The sequence below is a fragment of the Glandiceps talaboti genome, chromosome 6, assembly GCF_964340395.1.
Source record: "Glandiceps talaboti chromosome 6, keGlaTala1.1, whole genome shotgun sequence".
Lineage (NCBI taxonomy): Eukaryota > Metazoa > Hemichordata > Enteropneusta > Spengelidae > Glandiceps > Glandiceps talaboti.
Window position 1 is genome coordinate 28,221,695 of NC_135554.1, and position 27,782 is coordinate 28,249,476.

The 27,782-nt window shown below is 35.5% G+C and overlaps 1 protein-coding gene across 1 annotated transcript; it reads right to left on the reverse strand.

Annotated features, from left to right (window-relative positions):
• Positions 1-704: 704 nt before the first annotated feature.
• LOC144437057 (patched domain-containing protein 3-like) lies at positions 705-21,622 on the reverse strand. Its single transcript, XM_078125925.1, has 19 exons — positions 21,516-21,622; positions 20,540-20,786; positions 15,862-15,932; positions 14,349-14,468; positions 12,878-13,025; positions 12,453-12,550; positions 12,123-12,243; positions 11,429-11,552; positions 9,919-10,028; positions 8,914-9,225; positions 8,431-8,568; positions 7,698-7,890; positions 6,017-6,132; positions 5,449-5,607; positions 5,027-5,152; positions 4,132-4,276; positions 3,564-3,685; positions 2,494-2,790; positions 705-947 (listed from the first exon to the last, which is right to left on the reverse strand). The coding sequence occupies exons 1-19, from the start codon at positions 21,620-21,622 to the stop codon at positions 705-707; spliced, it is 2,997 nt and encodes a 998-aa protein (XP_077982051.1).
• Between the last annotated feature and the right edge of the window lie 6,160 nt (positions 21,623-27,782).

The following is a 27,782-nucleotide window of genomic DNA, read 5'->3' on the forward strand; positions in this document are numbered from 1 at the left end:
TGAATACCCTGAGAATTATAATATAATATGAACATTGATGATAACTCCTGTTTATAAAATTTGAATACCCTGAGAATTATAATATAATATGAACATTGATGATAACTCCTGTTTATAAAATTTGAATACCCTGAGAATTATATAATATGAACATTGATGATAACTCCTGTTTATAAAATTTGAATACCCTGAGAATTATAATATAATATGAACATTGATGATAACTCCTGTTTATAAAATTTGAATACCCTGAGAATTATATAATATGAACATTGATGATAACTCCTGTTTATAAAATTTGAATACCCTGAGAATTATAATATAATATGAACATTGATGATAACTCCTGTTTATAAAATTTGAATACCCTGAGAATTATAAAGAGAATAATGTCCATGGCATGGATTCTCGATCACTACAAATCAAAATTTCTCCTTTGGAGCAGAGTCAATAAACACGCCATCAATATCATCAACTAAGGAGTGCACTCCAATTTTATCATTGGCTTCTTGTACTTGAACAATCAATGTGAAATAACATATTATGTCCTTGTTTGCAACTCAATAAATAGTGATATACTGATATATGTGTAAAATGTTTGTTATTGTACATACTACTCTACACATTTTTTAGCTCTTTTCTTCATCCATATGGTGACGTTAACATTCAAATTTTGGCACATAAATTCATGCACAAATAAACACCTAGTGTGTTACAATGTACATCTCCACATTGGGTAAGTCAGCTGTTGCCTGAAATCTGTTGTGTGTCTTTGTTGGTGACCATGAACCTGATGACCTCCCTGACCTTTGACCTTGAGGGGGCATGTCATAATCTGGAGGTGGAATTTCAGGTCGTCCGTACAGTGGGATGTCACTTGATTTCCTTTTCTGAGTTTGTTTCACAGGAGATGAAGTACGACTTGCTGGTTGACTCTGTATAACTGTCTGTAAATTTAAAGAAACAATTCAAAGTTTGTTTACTTTATTTATTTATTTATTTTGTTTGTTTGTTTGTTTGTTTGTTTGTTTACCTGCCTGTACCAAATATTAAATTGTGAATAGAATGATGAAAATTGTTACTATAGAAACAGAAATAAGGATTTATAAAACTCCAGGAATATTTGGGAAAAATCAATAGTTGGAGTTGCTCGTATAATAATGATAAACCATGTCTATGAATATATGCTTGTCATGGGAGTTTGAAAAATCATTTTGAACTTTTTTGGCTATTGTGGAGCAATATTCTATAGGAAATGAGCACTGCCTTCATACAAGTTGATACATCACAAAACAGGTTGGTCTACCCTATGCACTGTGCATATAGCACTGCAGTAACCATGCACACCCACAGCATATTACAGGTGTTTACACTGTGCATACAAGCACTGCAATAACCATGCACACCCACAGCATATTACAGGTGTTTACACTGTGCACACATGCACTGCACATATAAGCATGGTATAAATAACCATGCACACTTACAGCATGTTGCAAGTTGGTGTATGTACTGCATATAACCATACACATGCACTAGTCTGCACATAACAGGTTGGTGTATGCACTGTGCATATACAAGCACTGCAGTTCCCACATACAAACAGCACACAACAGGTTGGTGCATACAAGCACTGCAGTAACCGCATACACACAGCACATAACAGGTTAGTGCATAATGCACTGTGCATACAAGCACTGCAGTAACCACATATACACAGCACACAACAGGTTAGTGCATAATGCACTGTGCATACAAGCACTGCAGTTACCACATACACACAGCACATAACAGGTTAGTGCATAATGCACTGTGCATACAAGCACTGCAGTTACCACATACACACAGCACACAACAGGTTGGTGTATTGCACTGTGCATACAAGCACTGCAGTAACCACATACACACAGCACACAACAGGTTAGTGAATGTATGCACTGTGTATACAAGCACTGCAGTAACCGCATACACACAGCACATAACAGGTTAGTGCATAATGCACTGTGCATACAAGCTCTGCAGTAACTGCATACACACAGCACATAACAGGTTGGTGCATGTATGCACTGTGCATACAAGCACTGCAGTAACCATACACAGCATGAAATTAGCTGCAACTGGGGCTGTAAAATGTGGTGTCGATTTGATGTTAATTTTTAATTTTGTTGCATTGTTGAGTGTATGTTAGACAATAATTCATTTGATGCTAAGGTTCAAACATGCTAGGTTACCCTGAGGACAATTGCAGGCATGACAGAGTACTTTGGTAACACAGACAGTGAAACACTGAGGCTGCATTTGATGCAAGCAAACATTTATGATGGCAGTGATGAGATGAAAAGAACAATTAAGTTACTATAGATAAATATTTCATCATCACTGTCATCTTGTGCGTCATCAATATTTTCAGGGATTTTCTCATCAACAGTCTCATAAAAGTTTCTCGTGAATAGCATCATTAATTGCATCATCAATATTTATCTCTCTGTGAACCTCAGCATCATCACTGTCCATTGTTGCTGTGGCAACAGACTGTACCTGTGTTCCATCACTGTTCATGACTAGTACGGCGTCACCATTGGCAACAATAACATGGTTTGGTCTTGGGATATAGAAGGGATTGTCATATCCATCCACAATCTCCGCAGCACCCACAACTTGAATGACATTGTCCCTCTTTGTTCCTCTTTCTTCTGCTGACTTGTAAGGTGACGGACCAATCCAACTTAGTAGTACCGGTAAAACCATTAAGCCGTGGAAAAGACCAAATAGTACCACAAGGAAAAATATCTATAAAAGTAAACACAATTACATCCAAGTTTAATTCAGGATATATATTTGCATCATTTTTTTCCTCTGGTTTTTTACATCTATTAACTTAATTACTTTCTGACTGGTAATAAATAATTCATGTATGTTTTTACTATACATAAATTAGATATTAATGTCAGGATAAAAATGAAATTCGCAGTTGTATGCAAAAGTGTTGCCAAGTTCATAATTAACCTGATGTACATTTAATTTGTTGATAACAGGCAATTTATTATCTAAATCAATGACTCACTGAGAACTGAATACAACTTTTCAACCAAATTTTCATTAATGATACGTCAGTAATATCCCAGTTTGAATTATTGCGTACAGCCTAATTTCAAGTTATCACTCTCAACTGCTCTGTTTGACGAAATCATGAAGAAACCAATAAGAAACTGCATATTCTACACAAAGATAAGATAGCAAAACTGCAACTTCTTGCTACATTTTGTCTATTATGAAATAAACTATTTGAACATACTACTGAGATCAATATTTTGATGTCTGCATTTGATGTCTGTATGGTGGTATTTTAGTTCATTTCATTCAGACAAAATGTTGCCAGAAACTATATGCATTTCATCTTGGTACTTTAAAAGTGTACTATATAGAGTTTCTTATTGGTTTGTGTATGGTAGTATCACACAAAGCCAGTGAATGGTAACTTGAAATGGGCTGTATTTTATAGCTTGATGTACCTAACAACCAAAGAACAAATAAATAAAATCATCAAAGTACTTTATACTCACCTTGAAGAAAGTTTTAAATATATAAGAGTTGGATGCTATAAGAAGTACAAAGGCTAAGAATGTACTAACTCCACCATTGAACACTGCAGGTCCTATCTCACCTAGTGTATATTTAGCACGACCTGTAATGTGAGAACAATTACATCAAATGATATTATGGCTAAATGTACAAGAAATCATCTAATAAATGATTCAAATGAAAATCATTATGCAATACATACATACATACATACATACATACATACATACATACATACATACATACATACACACACACATACATACACACACACACACACACACACACACATACATCATGCATGCATGCATGCATACATACATATATACATACATATAGTACTGTATACAAATGTACACACACACACACACACACACACACACACACACACACACACACACACACTCATACATCACACACATACATTACAATATACCACAGTACTAATGAGCAAATTTAATTCAAACTTCCTTAATAAGTTGTTGATGTCATTAACATTCCTGTCACAGTACTTGGCTTAAAATAACAAATTGCACAAGGAAGACTTACGGTTTCTGTCACCAACTGTTGTCATAAAAGTGTGCCCAATATGAGCTGAATAATCCACTGTTAATCCAACAGCCAGGATTAGATTAATGGTTGTCACTGTATCTATAGTTAATCCCCAGAAATACATCATTCCCATAACATCCACCTACCAATCAAAATTCAATCACAATTTTAGATTTTAATTTATTGTGCTGAACACATATCTTTCAAAACATTTCATTTTCACCTTCAGAAAATGGCACTAATGGCACTGTAGGACAACTGTTAAGCTTTTATCCACATGCTATTATCCATGCTAGGTATAGGTGTTCATTTGCTTAATGATTATCCAGTTGCCTATCCAGCCCTATGTTATCTTTACCATATTCACCATCATTTTGATGTTGCTATGGGCATGGTCTAATTAAGCTTGGTCTTGTTGCTAGGCACTATTGCATACATTTTTAGAATGTTTGTTCACTTGTCTATGAATCCTTGTTGTTATCTTTGTGATCTACACCATTGTTTGGCTATTGCTATGGGTGTGGTCTTGTTGCTAGGTACATTTGCATTTATTGTTGGAATGTTTAATGACTTGCCTACCAGATGATGTTATTTTAGCAAACTATACTGGCATTTGCTTGTTGGTACGAGTATGGTCACGGCTGCTAGGGCCAATTGTGTCAATATTTTTTTAAACAACATCTGCAGGATAGCATGTCTAGATGTCAACAAATGTCAGCCCCCATCAACTAAGTACTTTTTGAGATTTTCTGACCAAAATTCTCATTTTTACACCTAATTTGCATGTTGCTGATAAGATCATTACATGCCTAATATTTTCTTCATCTACTCATCCTCATCCTCTGACTAATGACCGCTGAACTCCAACCAATCAGTATAAAATCTTACTTACCAATGAAACAATGACACATAGGAATACCAGTAGTGCAGTCCACAGATTTGCAATTAATATCAAAGTCACCAAGAAGACAGCAGCCATAGCTAGACCTAAATTACGGTATAATTCCTCCTTAATTACCTGTTATATCAAAACATGAAAACAAAATTAAACAATTATTTCATCATTACAACCACTTGATGAGTAGAAAAGACAACTGTTTCAAATGATGGGCATATGGATGAAAAATTATTTTGGCATTTTAATGAATAAGTCAACTTTACCATGTTTTTCTACTGTGTACACCACAGACCCAAGTCAATGTTTGTAACTCAATAATGTGTAAAAAAAAAAAAAAAAAAGGAAAGAAATGTATGCAAAAATTAAACTTGCTACTGCAAGGAAATGATTTCGAGTAGCTGGTAAATATATTTTACCTTATTTGCATCCCAATTAGGAAAGAATTCATTGTACGCAAATGCAGCTTCATCTGATGAAAACCCAATATCATCAATAAGCTTATAAAGGCTTTCTTTGGCAGCAATCTTCTCTGATGACTCTTCCAAAGTAATAAACTGGAAATTTAACCTGGAATACTAATATCAAACAAATCTCTGATATTAGGATTATTGCTATGTAAATAATAGTAAATATAATTCGTAACTATCAGAAGCATTTTCCCTTGGTGCCACAATTATTTATAGAATCTGTATCAGGTGTAAAAGCATACCATTACATTTCATATAAATATCAGCCCTGGACATTCAATTTAATTCAAACTTCTTGAAAAAGTTCACTCGTCATGCAAAACTAGTAGTAGATTCAAGTAGTTTTTGTACTAAATTCTGACTGGAGAGGTAGAATATCATATTTGTATAATCATAACTCAATAACAAGCAAAACTAAACATAACATAGTACTATCAAAATCTAGCATAATACATCAAACATTAACACAACAATCTGCTGACTTCAGCAAAAAAACAAATGACAATATTTTACTTACAGTGATATTTCCCCCTGACATTTTGACATCATCTGAATGTCTTCTACCTTCATTTGTCATTGATAAAAACTCTACAGCCCAAGTATAAAAGACAATCTCTGTAGTTGGTATATTATCTGTAAGAATAAAACACCTATCAGTGTTTGTACACAGAACCCCATTTGACACCTTCTAAAGTCAATGACCTCTCCAATTTAAGGTAGAATAATTGGGACAACCCTTTAAAGTCAATCACCTCTCAGCCTCTTGGGACCAACTTCACTGAAAAGCAAAGTTCTTGAAATGTCTCTAAACTTTGCATACTTTGCAGATTGCTTCTGGTCCTTTTCAAATACATAAAAGAAGAAATTTTGGGATCCACCATCTTGTTTCTGAGGAAATTGACAAACTTTTATTTTTCCATAGAGTAAAATCAGTAATCAATGGCCATATTGCAGACTAAAATGACCGAATTTTGATAAATTTTGACATCTATTTCAAAAGTTTGTATGAGAACCCCTGATTTATGTCTAATTTTTACAATTTTAGAATAGATTGGAGTTTTCTTGAACAAAGTAACATCGAATGTTTCAACAGTTCATTTCCAAGTAGCAGTTCATGTTAAAAGCTTCAGGAAATAAAGGCATTTTTGCAAGGTATGAATTCTGATTAAGTCATTTCATGATTTTAATATTTACATCACATATTACATATGGTTGCCAATAAAAACCTACTATTTGATCTGTTTCTCGTTCATTTTTCTCTTTCAGTCAGTCCTTGCAATGGGCATTGAATGCACATTGGGAGTCACCAAACATGTATATGTAGGAGAACATCATGAATATTCATGACTCCAAGGAAGAACCTACAATATTTTTCAGAGCTAACCGATGAGACAACATCAGCCATAAGGCCACCACATATTCTTCATTTCTGAATATGGACATTGAACTTCACAGAAGACAGAACACTGGTGTATATTTAGTTTTTATAAAACACATTGTGTTCATATAGCCTTCAGTGATTGTCTTAGATCGGATATGTGGTAATTGCAATGGACTATGAACTATGTAGTGACCTCAATTTGCATATAACAGCACTATTTGCGTTCGGTTTTCACAAGGGCACTATTCATGTAGCATGGGACTTGCAAAGAATGTGTTACAAAACTCTTATTGTCTTATTCATGCACTTATAGTGCAGTTAACATTGTGGCAACTATTTCCCTTGGCTTTCAGACTCGTGAAATAGTTGCTTCATAACAGCCCAAGCTGTGGTAATAGATGACTACTAATACTACCAGGCAATCAGTGTATATTATTACACCTCAACATTCTTAAACAAGCTTTCATTGGTCAGAATCAAATCACATGACAGATTAAAACATCACTATAGTGAAAGGCTGAGTGACATAAGCTTGCACAAATTTGAATATATAATTACAAATGAGCTGTGGGGACACTCAGGCTCCTACAAATGCCATGTCTGTATTCTATACAGTTTGGAAATGCACCATGAAAATGAAAACTTTTCTATCGGTGATGAATGGTCACGATGAATAATGAATAAACATGTGAAGGATTGGACAAATGAGTGGATGGAGTAATAAACTTAACAACAAGTCAAAATTTCACTTGCTGGTATGTGTTAATTACTATTTAAAATTCAACCTAGTTCTTATAATTAATATCCTAATACTTACCAGGTCCCATATTAGGATCACTATCCTTGTTGTTCTTCATCCATACCCTGAAATCTTCAAACCAACTATCAACAGTCAGTACATAGTCATTGTTTTCTAGTTCATCATATAAATCATCTATCTTGTCATACTCTGTGTAATAGTCAACATCTCGAAGATAAACATCTCCTGTGAAACCTTCTGATGGGAAATACTGTAAACAAAACACACATCTAGTTATGGACCATCTGATATTTATCAAAGAATAACATCCCCATTTCAAGTGTTCATTTGAACTTTTTAGAATACAAAGAAAATTACAAATCATAAAATCATGAATGCTATAATTTTCTTTATTTGTATGTGGAATTTGATCCATGAGTTTCTCTGAAAAGTTCTATTTTGTTTGCCTTTTTAAAAAGAAAAAGAAATATCGCATTTTCATTATGTATATACACACACACACACACACACACCCCAACGCTATACTTTAACTCTCTACCTTCAATACATGTGTCTCTATTATACAGTAGATTGCATTCACTGTTGTAATCATCTAGCTGCTAGACAATTGGGCATTTATGCTAATTTAAAAGTGACAATAGGTCCCATAGCACCAAAAGCGTTGTCAACTGCATCAGAGGTACTTTCATACTCAGCTTTTGTTCGGCAACCCTCCAAGTGCAGATCTTAGGTCTTTGCTACAGGAGTATACAAGTTTCTTCAAGCTAGTTTTTGTTTACTTGCACAGTACCTGTTCACTAGCATCTAGGAATTCTATGACATAGGAATCGTCTGGTAGAAACCATTCAAACTGAACTTCTTGTTTCAGGTTTATTAAACCCCATATATTGACTCCAAGCAGAGCCAGTGATGCAATAACAACTATAATCTGAGGAAAGAATGCAAACAATATTGGTGTTTTATTTGCAGATGTGAAATGCAATATGTTATAAGTATTATATAGATTTATGGTTGAAAGTCAGGGACTCCATCCCAAATTCTTGCATTTATGTCAACTTAATCTTATAATCAGTAGTACAGCCAAAATGATTACATAGGATCATTCTTTTGTTTTTGGTCCCACTATTTTTAAAGTTCTGCAGAGGTTTACAGTCTTATCAATAGTTATGTTTACATACTGTCAAATTATAATTTGGGTCAAAAGTTAATTGCAAACTTGAATCTCAGCCTTGTAAAAGTTGTTTTTTTGTATAAAAACCATTAAGTTAAATACCTTCACTGGTAGTTTCATTAAAAAGTTGCTGTAAACATGTCTAAAGAATTCCTGCATTATATCTGTTCTATTGCAGCACTGTTGATAATCAGGTCCATGTTGATAACAGCAGCAGCATGCATTTCTCTTGTTGTCAATGCGCTTCTGGTCAATTGTCAGACATGCGGTGAAGAACGTGACACAGAAGAAGAAGAGGAAAAAGATACCAATGGCACAGTAAACACAGAATGAACGGAGGGCAGGTAGGATGGTTGTAGCACCAATACCAAAGGCCACAAAATCTGTGATGGAGGTTACTGTTATTGATACACCCTGTGAAAAAGAGACAGAAAAGTAAAAATGTTGGAATTTTTTAAATTAAGCAAAAGAATAATTTAATCAAAGCAGTTTTCCAGAATTTCAATCTTAAGCAAAATAACGAGCCCTGATGGCAAGAATTACCACTGCAGCAAAGGTGAGTTTAACTTGCATATTTATTCATTAATGACTTGCATATTTATTGACCCAACTTGCATAAATTTGATTACTCAAATTGCATATTTATTGACCCAACTTGCATAAATTTGATTACTCAAATTGCATATTTTATGACTTAACTTAATGGCATATTTATGATTTGATCAACTTGCATATATTGACTCAATTTGCCCTCTCTACCAGCTATTATATTTACTGTTTAACACTGGTCAAATTTATCCTTCCAGATAAAGCCTGAAGTAAGTCACTGGTAGTTTATGTGATTCAATCTATGCATCCATCTACATGTATTAAATGTATATACTGTCACACATACTGATGTGCAGAATATGCTGCATGTCTCAAGTAATTTATTTCACAATTTCACTAAATGATAAACACTAGGTTTCATGTGAGTGCATCACAAAGAAAGAGATAGGGAACTTTAAAGTTTGGTGGGTAACAAGACATTATATGCGACTCATCAGTGGTACGTCAAATTGGTTTAGAGTGTACATTGGCACAGAAAGCCAGTTGATCAATACTCACTGCATGTCTAAGTGCCTCCCCTACTCTCTCATGCAGCTCAGCTTTCCTTTTCTGTGGTGATAGGTTATTCCATGCTTGTACAATAACAAACATGTCATCCACACCAATACCTACATATATATGAGACAATATGATAGGTTATTCCATGCTTGTACAGTAACAAACATGTCATCAACACCAATACCTATATATATACCAGTATATATTAAGACAATATAATTTGAAAATTAGTCTAAGATGACTTTTCCTCTTCATAGAACACAATATAAAATTATTTGATTTCAATATTAAATGATCATTTCTTTCAAATCATAAGGAAATACCACTCTTACAGATCTATCAATACTATTGTTCAAATGAAAGAAATATTTATAAGCTTGTGTACATAATTAAACACATGCAAAGGGCAACGCCAGTCCAGGATAAGGTATTTTCTTAAAACTTTGGGTTCTGGAGAGTCATTTCATGATTTTACATAACATAATCAAAAACACCAAATTGAAACTCTTTTTCACCTCGACTGCTCTTTTGCATCATGGGTCTTACCGAACATGAATATTCATATTACATGCAAACTGAATATTCATGACAGTGCACATATTCATGATTTCCAAGAGTTATTTCTTTATTTGACTCCAGACTATCTGGCTTTATCTCAAGGAAATAATAGCAGTGAAAAAGAATGTTAATTTGGTGTTTCTTGACAACCAAATTAAAATTATGTACATGTGTGACGTGAAATTGTGAAATTATGAAATGACTCCAGAACCCAATAGTTTATGAAAATACCTTTATTGTTCCTGCAGTGATCATCATGTTCCCCTTTAATATTTTATTCTAAATCGATAAAGGCAATAACTGTGTTGTTGATGTTCTTGTACACATGTATCACAGTACTGTGGCAACCATACAGTTATGTTATTAGAGCTATAGTGCTGTGCTCATATTAAATTTGGATTAAACTGTGAAATAAAATATTTGTCTTCAATTGGCACAGCTATAGAAAAACCTGGTCCTGAACAAAAGACTTATCCTACATAATTCATTACTTGAATGTTAAGATAGTACCATTACTGATCGCCATGTTAGTGACCTTACACTGTTTCATTAACTTTGTCTCAAAGTGGGGGTGGGCAATGTGCATTGTGGGGGGGGGGGGGGTGGTGGCCCTCCCTGAGACACCCAAGCTTCCCCTTCGCAATGGTTGCATGCAGAAATTGCTAAAGCAAAAGTTCTGGTCCTTCTCAAGTGAGGGCACTAAAAGAGTGTGATAGAGTATATATATGATGGCCACAAGACTGGGATGAGAAGTGATATGTCTTTGTTTTGTTGTTGATTCATAAGCCCCAAAGCAGTACATTATATAGTTGTCAATACATAGTCTAGCTGTCTTTAATCTCCATGGAATTTGAAAGTTGACACTGGGATTCATAATATCTTCAAAACTATAACTTACTGAGTGAAAATATTTTCTTACAGCACATAGAAGATAAAAAAGATGAAAACTTACCAAGCAGTAGAAATGGTAAGACGGTATGGACAGGACCATAAGAAAAACCACAGGCTGAGGAGAAACCTATGGCTACAAGTATAGATAAACCAATGACAATTATACCTCCCACTGCAATGTAAAACTGTGGAATGGAGAGAAAATACACACAGAATAAATTTGATAATTTGACAAATCTTGTACTCCTTTAATGTCTAAATTACAGTCATTTGATACTGTAGAAACTGATCATTATTTTTATGACTGATAAGTATCACTGTAAATTCATAAATTATCAACTAAATCTTCATTCCACAGCCATCATTTCCAACAACTGGGGAAACTTGATTTGTTTAGATGGAAATCTAGCTAGACATCATGCAAAGAAGTTTAACACATAATGTCAGTAGTAATCCATCAGACATTAACAGGCATTTGTAATTGACTCATTTTTAATTAAGTCCAACCTATATATCTTCCAGTTTGTGTGGCCATGACAACATCATTGGTTTATATTTAGCACACTCATTGCATGAAATGGATTCAAATACATCTCTTGGTAGTAATTTAAAAATTCAACACAAGAATGTTGTTGTAAAGAAATGGATTTCCCTAGACGTTGGAAGAGATCTTCAGATTCAAAAGTAAATGGATATAAGCATGTAGACTTCATGCACTTACATGTGAAATTCTACAAAGTGAATCTAACACTTACCTTGTGTTCTATCATGGTGAACTTGCCTAGCATTATAGCAATATAAACAATAATTAATGTATATCCAGCAGATAAGAAAGTGACATCACCCTGAGCACTTTTAAGAGTTTCTTCACCATAACTTTAAAAAAAAAGATGTCACAAATTATTAAAACAAATTTGTTATGTAGTGTTTATAGTACAATAATTTAAAGAAATAATTGTTATAACTTTCCATATTTAAAAAGTATCTTTCTTCTGTATGAAAATTTAAAAGAAGAAAACATCTGACTGTAATAATTTCATAAAAAGTAGTTCTTTGAGGATTTTTGTCTCCATGACATGACTGACCTAAAAACGGTGAATACATATACTGATGAAATGTCTTCATGTCCTGCTAAAGCCAAATTCACACATTCTTCCTCCCAGGCATTAGCCACCAAGTCATCCTGAAAAGGAAAATAAACAATAAACATGTAAACAGGACAACCGTTGGCAACACTTTAAACCATGCTTTTTTTAGTCAAAAAGTTCTCTAGAATACAAAAAAACAAACCGTTATTATTTGAGTTTTATGTTAATTAGCAATAGTTTATAATCTGTACCAGATAGGATTTAAACTTGGATAAGTAATTGCAGATTTGTTGGATTTTTCACTGAAAAGTACAAAAATCTCAGAGGGAACTTTAATAATTGTAGATTTAGAAGTGAATGACTGAATATGTGAAACAAACAAAATATGAATTTAAAAAATATTTTGAAATTGTATATCTTACATCATTGGCAGTTTCTGGATTGTATACCCTGTTGTCTTCTAGGAAGTAATTCATGCCAGTAGCTTGAGCTGAAATAATGCTACCAGTACTGTTATATGTGATATCGCCAAGCCAACTGTCGATGTCTATGGGTGTATAATATACAGGACTGCAATGAAAAAGAATCAAGAGTTTAGTGTGATATCACCATGCCAACTGTCGTCGTGTCTATGTCTGCGATAGGCAGAAATTAGCTTGATTTTGATATTTGACCCTGAAGGTCAAGGTTAAAGGTCAAGGTTTCAAAAGATAGCTCACATCTGATAATATGGGAGTAGACACTTGAATAATTTGGGTATTTATTGTTGAGGATGAGTCGGCCAATTAGAACATACCATTACAGTTTCGTGAGGACACGCTGTCAATAATCTTACCAGTAATCAGTATACATGTCTGCCTTTATGGTTTTGTACTTTCAAAGTTTGAAAGTAAACAATAATGTAAGTGAACTTTCTTGGTTAAATGGGTTGAAAAATGACTTTGTTATGATAAACTCAAAATTGCATTCGCTGATGAAATGACTTTACGCAGACACGGCAGCCATCTTGCTTTTTGTATGACAAGTCATATCCTGAGAACATGCATGCCACCATTGGTTATGTTAACTGTTAGCAGTTCAAGAGGAAATACTACCTAATGAGTTTTTCTCAGAATAGTGCGTCAGGCTGGTCAGTTGCTGCAGTTCAACTTTTCATTGTACTGGTAATTGTTGCTCATAAAAGCCAAACAGATCAACAAGCTATTGTCTCTGCTAGCTGTTAGAGGCAGGCATGGCGGCTAGTCTGATGCTCCAAGAAGCCAATCAATTAAGTGATATTCTGACTGTACATATGTGGATGCCTGCCATTGGCCAAAAACCTTCCCATGTCAGTTATTTGGCCAATCAGGACACTCAATGGGAATGAATTCAAAGTTCACAGCTTAGTTAGGCAGAGGTAGTTTAGGTGAAGGTATAGACTTGTTCGGTTAGGTATTTTTCATGAAATGGTGGACTGCCTAGCTGGAAGTATTCTGTCCTAAATTTTAGAAACTATATACACTTAGAAATAATTAATTTCCCCAAACCTTCATAAATTTACAGAACCAAGCAATAGTGGCAGGTATTATGAACATAACGTGCATCTACTGATTGCTATGACCTTGCCATTGTGAACATTAATTCCAAAAATGATACATAAAAATATTGTATTAAAAACACATCTCACTTATTAACCAACCATGAGAAATAACTCAGTTGCCATAGACACTAACTGCAAGTAGAAGTGAAGAGGGTTTTCACACAATTACAGAATCACAGAATTAAACGATTAAGTTCTAAAGCCAACCTGACACCTACGACTTAATTGTGCCATTATAGTGCAAGTCCATCCTACCAGAGATAACAGCCCCAAGATAGGGTGATAGCTAGTACGTGTGAAATCTCTCTCCTTACCTTATAATATTTTCCTGGTTCACCATATCCAATATGTCACTCTCTGTTAGACTGTTGATAATGGTCTCATTGAATGACCACAGTTCTAATAAACTGCTAGCCCAACATTGACCAGCGATTCTGTAAACAAACAAACAAACAAACAAACAAACTGTTGATAATGGTCTCATTGACATAAACAAAGAAACAAAGTAAGTAAGTGGTTCAAATCTCACTTAGTCCTACCCAAAGAGGAGACTATTTTCACTATAATCCTAAAATTAATTGTGTCACATGATCTTTGATTCTCACTTAAGGTGTGTCAGCAAAGTCTGAGTCAGCAAATTTACTGTTGTCCATTTTACCAGATTTCCCTCTATTGTTACCAGGTTCTCAAACCTTAGCAGAAACACAGCATGGAAGGTGTTTTGTAAAACCTCAGACCATCAAACAATTTATTGACCAAATGGTATTTTGGTTTCCATAACAAAGAGAAAGACACTGATTTATAGATTATGACTGTTAACTTACAAAAATGTGATAATTTTATAAGTGTTTGTCCCATACCAATTCAATATTAATATAAACACTGAAACAGTCTGTATTACAGCTGCTGAAGTAATGCATGAATAAACATACATTCAAACTAACAATAAAGTTCAAAATAGAAGTATGCAGAGCTAAGGGCAACCTCCCTTCTACTATTACTTTCTATAATTTTGCTTTTCAAATGAGTGCACTGGGTTATTTCTGAATCAGAAACATGGTGAGAATTGAAAACCGTACCAAGAGTGTTGAGAGGGGGAAGAGTGTGGTGGGGCTTATTTTGTAGTTCATAATCATTGGCTTTTCATATTGTGACAAATTGCATCAACTGTCATCCAGTTACTTTTGAATATAAAAGACAATGCCGTGCTATCATGATTATAGTGAACCAAGCAATTTGAATGGACCTTGATCCATATGGAGGTATCTTGGGATGGTACGTCATTACATTGGCCATTCTTCAATTAATTTTGAATATAAAAGACATTGGCTGTGCTGTTGTGGCTAACAAACCATGCAATTTGAATGGACCTTGATCTGTGAATGGAGGTTATAATCTTGGGACGTATGTATTACATCAATTGTCATCCAAATACTTTTGAATATATGACATTGGCAGTGCTGCTGTGGCTAGCGAACCATGAAATGTGAATGGACTGCTGTGTATGGGGTATCTTCTGTCTCTAGGGTAATGTTGTCACATATGTTTATAAGCTGTAAAACATTATAGCATGCTGCCTAATTAAAACTTTTCGGTAGCACATGTAATAAATGCAGACTTATTTAATGAGGTGAGAACCATAACACAATTGCCATGTTGCTATATGTAAATTACAAAACTTAAGTTAAAACATCTGATATGCCAAAATAAGGTAAAACCAACATCAGGTCAAAAAGGTCTATATATTCACTAAAATCTATGAGTGCCAAATTAAACATATCACAGTAAAAAAATAATGACACATACTTAATATGATAATGTACTTACTTGTAACAAAGGGTTCCCCAATCACCTCCTGTCACACTGATTGATTTTATGGCTTGATCAACAGTCAACATCTAGAGAGAGAGAGAGAGAGAGAGAGAGAGAGAGAGAGAGAGAGAGAGAGAGAGAGAGAGAGACAGAGAGAGAGACAGAGAGAGAGAGAGACAGAGACAGAGAGAGAGAGAGACAGAGAGAGAGAGAGAGAGAGAGAGAGAGAGAGAGAGAGAGAGAGAGAGAGAGAGAGAGAGAGAGAGAGAGAGAGAGAGAGAGAGAGAGAGAGAGAGAGAGAGAGAGAGAGAGAGGCAAATTTAGTGAAATGAATGTGTTTTTAATACATGTAATTGGCAGACATTTTGATCTGATTCTTCAAGTTGGAATCTATGTGCCTTGACCTTAGCAACAAATTTGACTGAAAATCAAATTGTTTAGATCTCTCTCAATGTTACCATATGAAATATGTACCATAGTTCTTTGAATGACCTTTTGGGATTCATCATCTTGTTTTCAAGAATATAACCAATCTTTTATAGGCAGCCATATTAACTTGTATTTGAAATATTTGTACTGTGGCTGTGGTTTCCTTGATTTTAAATGAGTTTAACCTGAGATTGTTGTACCCAAATATGAGTTAAAGTTTAGGGGTTTTTATTTCTTAGGTGCATATGCATACTAATTGATAATATGAACATCTAAGTATTTCATGCCTTTCAGCTATAGAATATAATAAACCGTGCACCCACTAAATTGTACAGATCTTGGCAAAAGGCTAATACTGATATCTGACTCACACTGACTTGCAAACTTTATTCTGCCAATGAAATTTCCTGTGGTCGTACAAAGAAAAAATTGTGAATAAAAAGATCTGGATTTTTCTCATTTCTTATCTAGTTATTAATAATAACAATTACTTTATTCGACATGAAAAACACGACATCTCTGCTCTAAAATAACTTAATGGGCTGCATTCACTACACGTCTCGGGGGAGAATTGAGTGGAATACTTGAAATATTCCAGCACAAAAGAGGGGGTGCCTAAAATAAACTGTGAAGGGGGGGGGGGGGGGCTGCTTGAAAAAATTAATTGTGCTTGGTGAACTATCAATGATATTTTAAATACATAGATAAAATGAATCATGCAAAACTAAACTTATATTTATTGCAAATCACTTACAATGAATACAAACAATGAATAGGGTTTACCCTATCATGGAAGTGGGTGATACTGCCATGACACTACTAACCATTACATTTTCATAAAGGACTACCCCTGTTCTATTCTGCCAATGTGTTTGTTAAAAATTATGCACAGTGTGTGAAAGTAAAAGTGAGAATATACACGATTTTGGTGTGACAATATGTCTTCTGACTTTGTTAAACTCCTGATGTCGGTTCAAAAGAGGATCCCGCTAGACTAGATGTAACTTGATTGTCATGTTCTTTAGTGTTCTGAGAAGATCATTTCATACACTATCAACGGAAACTATGTCCAGCAATCTGCCTATCACCTTTTTGTTCTACTACAATAGACAACTAAAGCACAGGGACTTGAAATACATGTAGGCCTTATTTGTTTACAAGTATTTAATATTTTTGTATTGTCTAATTTCACTTTTTTTTCCTTTAAAAAATATCTATTCCTTATAAGGTGTCATGTAATAAAATATTGAATTGGGAAGCTGGTGTTGTGTTTTCTTTTTTTAAAGTGTTCTTTTATTGGTTTAGGGAGACAAGCTTTACTTTGACTACTTTAAAATCACATTCTCACTTTTACTTTCAGACACTCACATAAACAAACACATCGGCAGAATAGAATATGTGGATAGTCCTTTAAGAAAATGTAAGGATTCAAGTGTAAACCTTATTCATTGTTGAGAAACAATCAAAACATATTTTGACCTTGACCTTAATCTTAAACCTACTAAAGTGGAATATGCCAGTGTTAGTGGCAGTTGAGTCTTATGTCTAGGGTTCACAACATTGTTGATTCAGTGAAATAAACTAGTACACACTGAAAACAATTTAGCTGTGTAAGTGTATACCTATATATGACCATTTAAGTCATTTCATCATGAGACTGTGCCTGATTTTAAAACGGGCTTTAATCAAGCATGAAGCATACATTTCCATATAATGAGACACTTTGTTTGTAGCCAATATACAGCATTTAGCATGGTGATATATTTAGTAAAGTTGACTATGGGTCAGCGACTATGGTCACAATTTTCACTGTCCGGTAATGTATCCGGTTTGTAATTGTCTTAAATTCCTAAACAATTTTAAAGTACGGGATGTATCTGGTAGCTGACACTTTGAGAAATACTCATATTCGTTTTTTGCTCGGTCATTATTAACTTTATTTGTCAAAATTTTAACATTCAGTTTTCGTTCAGTCGCTATCAATCTTATTAAAGTTTGATGTAGATGTCAGGTAATCATTCATTGTTATTTTACCTCTTTATTTTTTAATTGACCTTCATGATACATGTTTACATTTTCATCTTGATGGTAGAGGCGGGAGAATCACACTGTCCAAGGTAAAAAAAAATTCAATAGCCCACCTTGAAGTTGGATCATAATAAACAACTTGAAGTGTATACATGCAAGCTTGGCTTCTAAGTTTTTGCAAAAATAATCATTTAATTCCACCACTTTGGTCGATCCAACCCAAGAAAGAGTGATATTGTGAGTAATAAATAATCATTTAATTCCACCACTTTGGTCGATCCAACCCAAGAAAGAGTGATATTGTGAGTACTAGGTCATTTCAGTTAAGGGACTGGTTAGTTTCTTCGGCCAGGGGGATGTCACCGTTTTTGAAATTGGCAGTAGGGGGGAGTCATGCTGTTTTGAAAATTGTGGAGTGGGGGGTCATTGTGTTTTGGATTGTGATGGAAGAAAAAAATGTTTTTCTACAATAACATACAGCCTTGTCTGAAATATGGTACAAGTAAATATTTGTTCTTTTCCCTGTTTCTTACATGAATTCTTTAATATTACTTATTAGTTCAAACATAACTATACATATACATATACATGTATTACCTAGCTACCACACTAGTTACAGAACATGTCATATAAATGCTTGGCTGTTTCACAATCAATGCTTCACTTATATTGTACTTTGGGGCAAAAGTGAACTTGAAGGTTTCGTAGTGGTAATCTTCATAGATAGTTTATAAAAGAAGTTAATCTAAATTGTTCTACTCGTCAGTATGAACTTGTCAAAAGGGATTAATAACACTTTCTATTTTGGACACTACATGTTACTGACACTACAAATCACCACATCTCATCAGATTCCAGTTTCTATTATACACTAGGTATGACCACCTAAAGTTCTCTAACATACCGGTGACTTTACTATACATGCAATATTAATGCCCCTATACCAATGTTACGGGGCCATTTTTTATGTGACAAGGGAAACTCAATTAAAACTTACATTTATGTTAGCTTTGTAAAGCTTGGAAATATTACCTCTATTGCTATCAAACTATATTTAAAAATATTTCAACCCTATGTACATGTAGTTGCTTTTTACATGTTGGTGCTGGAAATTATTTTCTGAAAGGGTCTGAATACTCTCAAAATTAACTATTCAGATTTAAAACACTCCAGGGCATCTAGGGGGAGACCCCTAGGACCCACATAAGAGATGTACATATTCCCTTCTCAAGCTTTCCCCCTACCTTTTACTGTCAAGATGCTATTAAGCTCCTTTTGGAATATATTTACCCAGTGTGGTCAATAATTATATCTATGATAGTGCTAACCCTGGATATTTTTAAGTAGATGCAAGACAGTCAAGCAGTCCACACTGAGTCACGATCAAAAATACCTGTCATTGAAATATTATGTATGGGGGGGGGGGGGAGGGGGGGTTATCATGTTTTAGAATTTAGTGATGGGGGGGTCAGCCTGTTTTTGGTTTTACATATGGGGGGGGGGGGGGTCAGTGACTTTTTGTCGGCCAGATTTAAGAATCCATGCCCCCCCCCCCCCCTCAAGGCTGGAGAAACTGACCTGCATCTGACAGAATTGTTTATCAATGCTGAATTTGGATATTACACTGGAAGCACAATACTTTTTAGCCCAAAACAAGACACTTCTTGGACTCAAAAGCTGACCAATGTGTCCCGGAGAAAAGTCTGACATCCGGTTTTGCCCGTGTAACTTAGGTAATTACCAGACATTTTCTGGACACTTCTCCACCAGGCAATAACTGGACGTCCGGTTTTTGCCCGAATCTTACACCTTTTATATGTTATATGTCACTTTGTTCAAAATGAATCTTGGGTCAACAAAAAGGTTGATGTCAAAATGCATCGCCATGCTTTAATGTTGATCATGCTTTTATTTATTTTTCAATGGCAGTGTAATCATGCCGTCGATAACAAACTTATACCATGCAGTATATATTTGGCGTTAGAACTTACCCCTTGCAGTACACTAGGCATTAGAACTTACCCCTTGCAGTACACTAGGCATTAGAACTTACCCCTTGCAGTACCTTAGAACTTACCCCTTGCAGTACACTTGGCGTTAGAACTTACCCCTTGCAGTACACTTGGCGTTAGAACTTACCCCTTGCAGTACACTTGGCGTTAGAACATATACCCCTCGCAGTACACTATAGGCATTAGAACTTACCCGTGGCAGTACACTTGGCGTTAGAACTTACCCCTTGCAGTACACTTGGCGTTAGAACATTACCATCTTCGACAATCAATGCTGCTATTCTAAAATCACTGGAAAAGTTCTCCTCAATCCAACTGAGATGCTCAAGTGACTTGGCTCCTATGGGTATCCATAGCTTTTCTCTTCTATTCTCTTCCGTAAAACTCAGCATTCCAATCCCAAAGCAGCCGGCAACTGCTAAGGATAGTAGAATTGTACTCCATGGATATCTTCCAACAAGTCTACCAAGTCTGGAAGCAAACCAAAATTGGGCACTCAGATATTGTTAATAGCTCTGTATTTATGCGCTCCGATAACTCTGACAAATGAATGTGTCGGAGTTATCGGAGCGCATATCCAGCTCGCTTTACAATTTCAATAATAACAAGTTGTTTGACACACACATCCGGATAAGTTAGAAAACAAATGTTTAATGGAAATAAAATAATACTAAAGCAATAATACAAGACACGCATAACAAAGGCAAAGGTAACTACATGTCAAATAAATCTATCATAAACCAAAACCACTTTGGGCAGAGGGCACTACTGATCTGGTCGATGGCAAGATGGGTGAGTATGAATTGTGGTGCCAGCTGAGGCAAGTTGGGGGCCTGTTGGAGGCCGAGTGATGCCAGTTGGAGGCGAATGGGGGCAGAAGTACGAAGTACGGTCCCCCAAAGTGCCATAGACCAGGTCAGTTGCCAAGAGGAGGTTGAAAGGGGTGGTGGTCACTGGTGGGAATGTGGAGAAGTGTACTACAGCTATGATGGTAGCGAATTCTTGTGAAAGAATGAGGTGATAGGCAATAAGTGTGTGACTGGTATGGTCTGTAAACAGAGGTTATGTAATTGCTAGGTGTGTACCTTCCTGTGTTGTCAAACACTTATTTAACAAGTTAAATATTGTATTATGCCGATTGTTTAAAAAAATGTTTTAAGATGGGTAACGTTAATGTTACCCCCATTTCTCACCACTCACCTGTAAAACGCCCCTTCTAAAACCGATACGATTGCATTACTACACGAATTCAAACAACCCGGCTTCTGGTTCAGCCTGAGGCTTTCCTTTTCCGACGATGTATCCATGATTAAAAAGCAAATAGAATCAAGCTCGATAAGTTTAAGTTCAAACAATAGAATGTGAAACTACATGGGTGTCATTCATGGAGTGAACATGTAGTTTGTAAATAAATCACGGTTGATATTATATCCATATCCGATCCACGTGTTTTATACCAAGGAGGTGTATAAGTACGACAGGAGGGCAATAGACCTCTTTGTTTACACCAACGACGTTCAGTTATTGCCAACGAAATGCGATTACATTTGCCATACAGAATTATTTGCGGAGACGGGCTACACATGACCTGCCTTGATTCTTGGTCTCACTGGTACTAATAGTCGAAGTCGAAGTCGGCAATCCTGTTAAACACGATAGTTTTAGCACACTAGGCGATAGCCCGGGTTGTTCGCTCATCGCTGTCGCCAGACTCGTAAGTAAATGAACACAATGTATGTGACGTGCCGCGTGAAACCGAACAAAGCATTGTCATGAATATTTACAGCGTAAATTATCATTGCCTTTCAAGTTTCATCAGCCTCGAACCATATGGGGGTGTGTAATATTTCAGATTGTTGTTTTCCTGGTCCACAGACTAAATATAACAACATTTTGACTATATATTCCTACCTGTACAGAAAAAAGAGCTTTTTTATATTTAGTCTGTAGACCTGGAAAACAACAATCTAGGAAATATTACACGCACCTGTGCCTCGAACCACTCATTGTAGTCATAGAAAGTGGAGCATGCAAATCAAACACATCGAAAATTAGAATATGCACTTTTGAGGAAGTAAAATACAGATTTTCGATGAAAGGCGATGTCGGATATATTACTAGTAAATAATGATAACTTAACGTTTATTAGTTGATATATTTCAAATGACCCGAAGCTAGACAGTAAGATAACACATATTCACCCTCCAATGATTTTCACACCACTATAGCACTAGCGCCCTTGGGCATAGCGACCTTTGGTTGCCTTCACAGTGAGCGGCCCGGGCGGTCTAGCAGCAACATTACAACTTTTAAGTTTTACCAGGAGTACCAGGTTGACAGCAGAGTTGACAGTAGAAGTACTAGTCCTGCTTGCAGACGGTGAACGCGTTTCGCTCAACACCGGACGACTTACTCCGTCTGTGCAAGTATGTAGATGATACATGTACCTGTCCGTTGTGTTTACAAGATCATGAAAACAGTACTCATTTTATAAACAGGACAATAAACAAGACAATTTACTAGTGATATCCTAACTAAATTTCAGTGTTTTTTAAAATTGAAAATCACAATTTTCCATCTAATTTGCATATCACTTTCCAGCTGGTCACTTTGACTCAAACAAATCGATATCAAGACGTTACTAGTGGCATACCACATTTCAAACCAATCTGCCTGGTAATTTATGAGTTCAAGTTTTTTATCTAAAAATCACATTTAACCTAATTTGCATACCACTAATCGGCTCATTTTGCTTTGACAATCTCCAATTATACCCAATAAGTAGCATCCCACCAAAAATCTAAACAATCGACCCAGCAGTTTTTTTTTAATTTGTCATCCATCCATCCATCCATCCATCCATCCATCCATCCATCCACACATACACAATCAATCAATCAATCAATCAATCAATCAATCAATCAATCAATCAATCAATCGATGCAATTTATATAGCGCCAATTCCACTATGACAAGAGTTCAAAGGCGCTGTACAGTCAAAATGTTTTAGAAAACAGGTAAGTCTTTAAGTGTTTTTTAAATGTGCTAATTGTAACTTGTTCGCGAATTTCAATTGGTAGTTCATTCCACACACGAGGCGCAGCAGAAGAAAACGATCTTCCTCCATAAGATTCCAGCTTGCACTTAGGTACATATAGGAGATGTTTATTTGTTGATCGCAGTGTTCTCGTAGTTGTTTTCCAGTGAAGAAGGTCTGATAAGTATCTTGGAGCGAGTCCATTGAGGGACTTGTATGTCATGAGCAAAAGTTTGAACTTTATTCTGTCCTGAACTGGTAGCCAGTGTAGTTCCTTTAGGAGTGGTGTTACATGATCATATTCCCTGGCTCGCATGATGATTTTTGCTGCAGCGTTTTGAACATGTTGGAGTGGTTTGATATGATCGTTGGGTAAGCCATAGAGTAGGGCATTACCACACACACACACACACACACACACACACACACACACACACACACACACACACACACACACACACAGACAGACAGACAGACAGACAGACGGACAGACACTGCACAATTCCATTCTCGCAAACCAGAGTTGTTATTTCTGACGGCGCGTTTTGGACGGTGCCGTAAAGAGGCCGTGGTTTGCAACAATGCACAATAGCACTACTGAACATCGATTCAGTGGTACTTAAAACAAGTCAAGTAATGAAAATTTGGCATGGTCATCTTTTGTACATGGCTACTGTTTCTTTTCACTAGACTGAATAATTTACTTTCAAACTTAATATTATTTCTGTAGACCTCACCAGATCTATGCATGATCATGATTGCAAAGTCTGTCTTTGATATGTTTACACTCGTCTTGTCTTTTTGTATCGATCGTTGAAATAAATAATAAACTCACGATCGGCTTTAATACCTTTTTTTATTACCACAATAGAAACCTGAAACATACACTTGATGATATTTTAGGTCACGTTAGTATTAGAAACCTGAAACATACACTTGATGATATATTAGGTTACGTTAGTTTTAGAAACCTGAAACATACACTTGATGATACATTAGGTCACGTTAGCACAATAGAAACCTGAAACATACACTTGAGTTTAATATATATCGTTTATTTGAGTACACTTAACAAAACCCCGGGGAGTTGTTAATGGTACATGTAACATAAAAGGAAAATAATAACAAACCTAATAAACTATGTAAAAGAAGCATTACATAACATAATAAAACTAATGAACTACAAAAGCTATTCAGTGAAAAGAAAAAGAAAAAAAATGTATGGAAATTAGACAGATTTATGGAGATGTCTATTTTATTATATTCAATGTATTACAATTATTTTGTAGGTGGTGAATAACTTGACGTAACTTGAGAATGTTACCTCAAGTTACCACAATAGAAACCTGAAACCTCAGACCACTATAGAAACATACACTTGAGAATGTTACCGTCAAGTTAGCATAATAGTATTAGAAACCTGAAACATACACTTGAGAATGTTACCGTCAAGTTAACATAATAGTATTAGAAACCTGAAACATACACTTGAGAATGTTACCGTCAAGTTAGCATAATAGTATTAGAAACCTGAAACATACACTTGAGAATGTTACCGTCAAGTTAGCATAATAGTATTAGAAACCTGAAACATACACTTGAGAATGTTACCGTCAAGTTAGCATAATAGTATTAGAAACCTGAAACATACACTTGAGAATGTTACCGTCAAGTTAACATAATAGTATTAGAAACCTGAAACATACACTTGAGAATGTTTGTTACGTCAAGTTACTTCCATATATGACCGTGTCGGGGGGGGGGGGGTGTGTTTGTTTGTTCGTTGGTTTGTTGTCGTTTACTCATGTATGTATCTACTCATTTGTCGGTTTATTTGTTTGTTTACTTGTTTTGTTTATTTGTTTGTTTACTCGTTTGTTTGTTTGTATGTTTGTTTTTACTTGTTTGTGTTTTGTTTGTTTGTTTGTTTGTTTGTTTGTTTGTTTATTTACTTGTTTGTTTATATTTGTAAACAAAACTAACTGAGCTTGAGCTCCTTGTGATTACTACAACAGAAACATGAGGCTGAAACATAGAAATAGAAACCTGAAACATACACTTGACACATACACAACCTACACAGTCGTGGTTCAAATCTTGCCCAAGGACTTTAGCCACTTGCGGTCATTTGGCTGTTGCTATGGGTGTGCTCATGTTGCTAGATATATTTGCATACATTTTTGAAGGTTTTGAATGTTTTTGTTCACTTGAGTATGAATTCCTAATATTATCTTGCAATATAGATGATTATTTGGCTGTTGCTATGGGCATGGGAACACAATTGCATACATTTATTGAATGTTTATTCATTTGTCTTTCAATTCCTGTTGTTATCTTTGTGAAATATGTGATTATTTGGTTGTTGCTATGGGCGTGGTCTTGTTGCTAGGCAAATTTTCATACATTTTTGAATGTTTGTTCAATTGTCTATTAATCCATGTTATCTTTGTGAAATACTCGACCATTTGGCTGTTGTTATGGGCGTGGTCATGTTGCTAGGGATAGTTGCATTCATTTTTTGAATGTTTACTCACTGGCCTACCAGATGATGTTGTTCTTTGAGCAAAATATACTGCCATTCAGTTGTTGCTAAGGGTGTGGTCATGGTTGCTAGGGCCAATTGTGTCAAAACATTTTGAAGAAAATCTGCAGAGTAACACGTCTAGAAACATCTCACCAAGTTTCAGTCTCATTGACCAAGTACTTTTTGAATTTTTGACCAAACTTCACATTTGTACACCTAATTTGCATATTACTGATGAGATCATTATATGGTTCATCTATACATCCACAGATGCATCCCTCTTAAAAGCCCAATCTGCTGAGTAGTTTTGGAATTATAGGTTTCTGACCAAAAAGACACATTTTTAGTCCTAATTTGCATATTACCAAGGGAACCATCATGTCATGAACAAATATTAATTTACTCACATCTAAGAATGTCGCCATCAATTTCATGCCAATCTGCCCAGTACTTTTGGAGTTTAAGTTTTGTGACCAAAAATCACATTTTTTGACCCAAAACACACATCTCTGATGCAATCATTTTTCATTTGAACAATTTCCCAACTAGACACCAGAAGTAACATGACCACGAAATATCAAAGCAATCGGTCCAGCAGTTTTTGAATTTAAGTTGTTTACACACACACACACACACACACACACACACACAGAGACTGACAGACAGACAGACACTTTGCCATGCCAATAGCACTACTGAACCACAGTAACACAAAGTAGTCATAGAGATGATGAGGAACACAGTAACACAAAGTAGTCATAGAGATGATGAGGAACACAGTAACACAAAGTAGTCATAGAGATGATGAGAAACACAGTAACACAAAGTAGTCATAGAGATGATGAGGAAAACAGTAACACAAAGTAGTCATAGAAATGATGAGGAACACAGTAACACAAAGTAGTCATAGAGATGATGAGGAACACAGTAACACAACATAGTCATAGAGATGATGAGGAACACAGTAACACAAAGTAGTCATAGAGATGATGAGGAACACAGTAACACAAAGTAGTCATAGAGATGATGAGGAACACAGTAACACAAAGTAGTCATAGAGATGATGAGGAACACAGTAACACAAAGTAGTCATAGAGATGATGAGGAACACAGTAACACAAAGTAGTCATAGAGATGATGAGGAACACAGTAACACAAAGTAGTCATAGAGATGATGAGGAACACAGTAACACAGAGTAGTGATAGAGATGGTGAGGAACACAGTAACACAAAGTAGTCATAGGAATGATGAGGAACACAGTAACACAAAGTAGTCATAGAGATGATGAGGAACACAGTAATACAAAGTAGTAATAGAGATGATGAGGAACACAGTAACACAAAGTAGTCATAGAGATGAGGAACACAGTAACACAAAGTAGTCACAGAGATGATGAGAAACACAGTGACACAAAGTAGTCATAGAGATGATGAGAAACACAGTGACACAAAGTAGTCATAGAGATGATGAGGAACACAGTAACACAAAGTAGTCATAGAGATGAGGAACACAGTAACACAAAGTAGTCACAGAGATGATGAGGAACACAGTAACACAAAGTAGTGATAGATATGATGAGGAACACAGTAACACAAAGTAGTCACAGAGATGTTGAGGAACACAGTATCACAAAGTAGTCATAGAGATGATGAGGAACACAGTAACACAAAGTAGTCATAGAGATGGTGAGGAACAAAGTAACACAAAGTGGTAATAGAGATTATGAGGAAAACACTTTTGGACAAGAAATACAGGTGTAGGTGAACAATATAGATTTCTCATGTAGTCAATTCTTTTTCCACTTTTAAATAACTTTTATTCTCTTAAAGGTGCACATATCAAAACACTAAAACTGTTCTTGGTTATTTCTCTTGTAATGAAACTTCACTTTAAAGTATTTTGCTT

Excerpts from the sequence above, each read along its gene's own strand:
- LOC144437057 (XM_078125925.1), bottom strand. The coding sequence starts at position 21,622 with ATGGATACATCGTCGGAAAAGGAAAGCCTCAGGCTGAACCAGAAGCCG. Across the intron at positions 12,551-12,877 it reads ATCCAGAAACTGCCAATGAT|GATGACTTGGTGGCTAATGC; the intron begins GTAAGATATACA and ends TTTCCTTTTCAG. Across the intron at positions 6,133-7,697 it reads TGATCCTAATATGGGACCTG|ATAATATACCAACTACAGAG; the intron begins GTAAGTATTAGG and ends TTATTCTTACAG.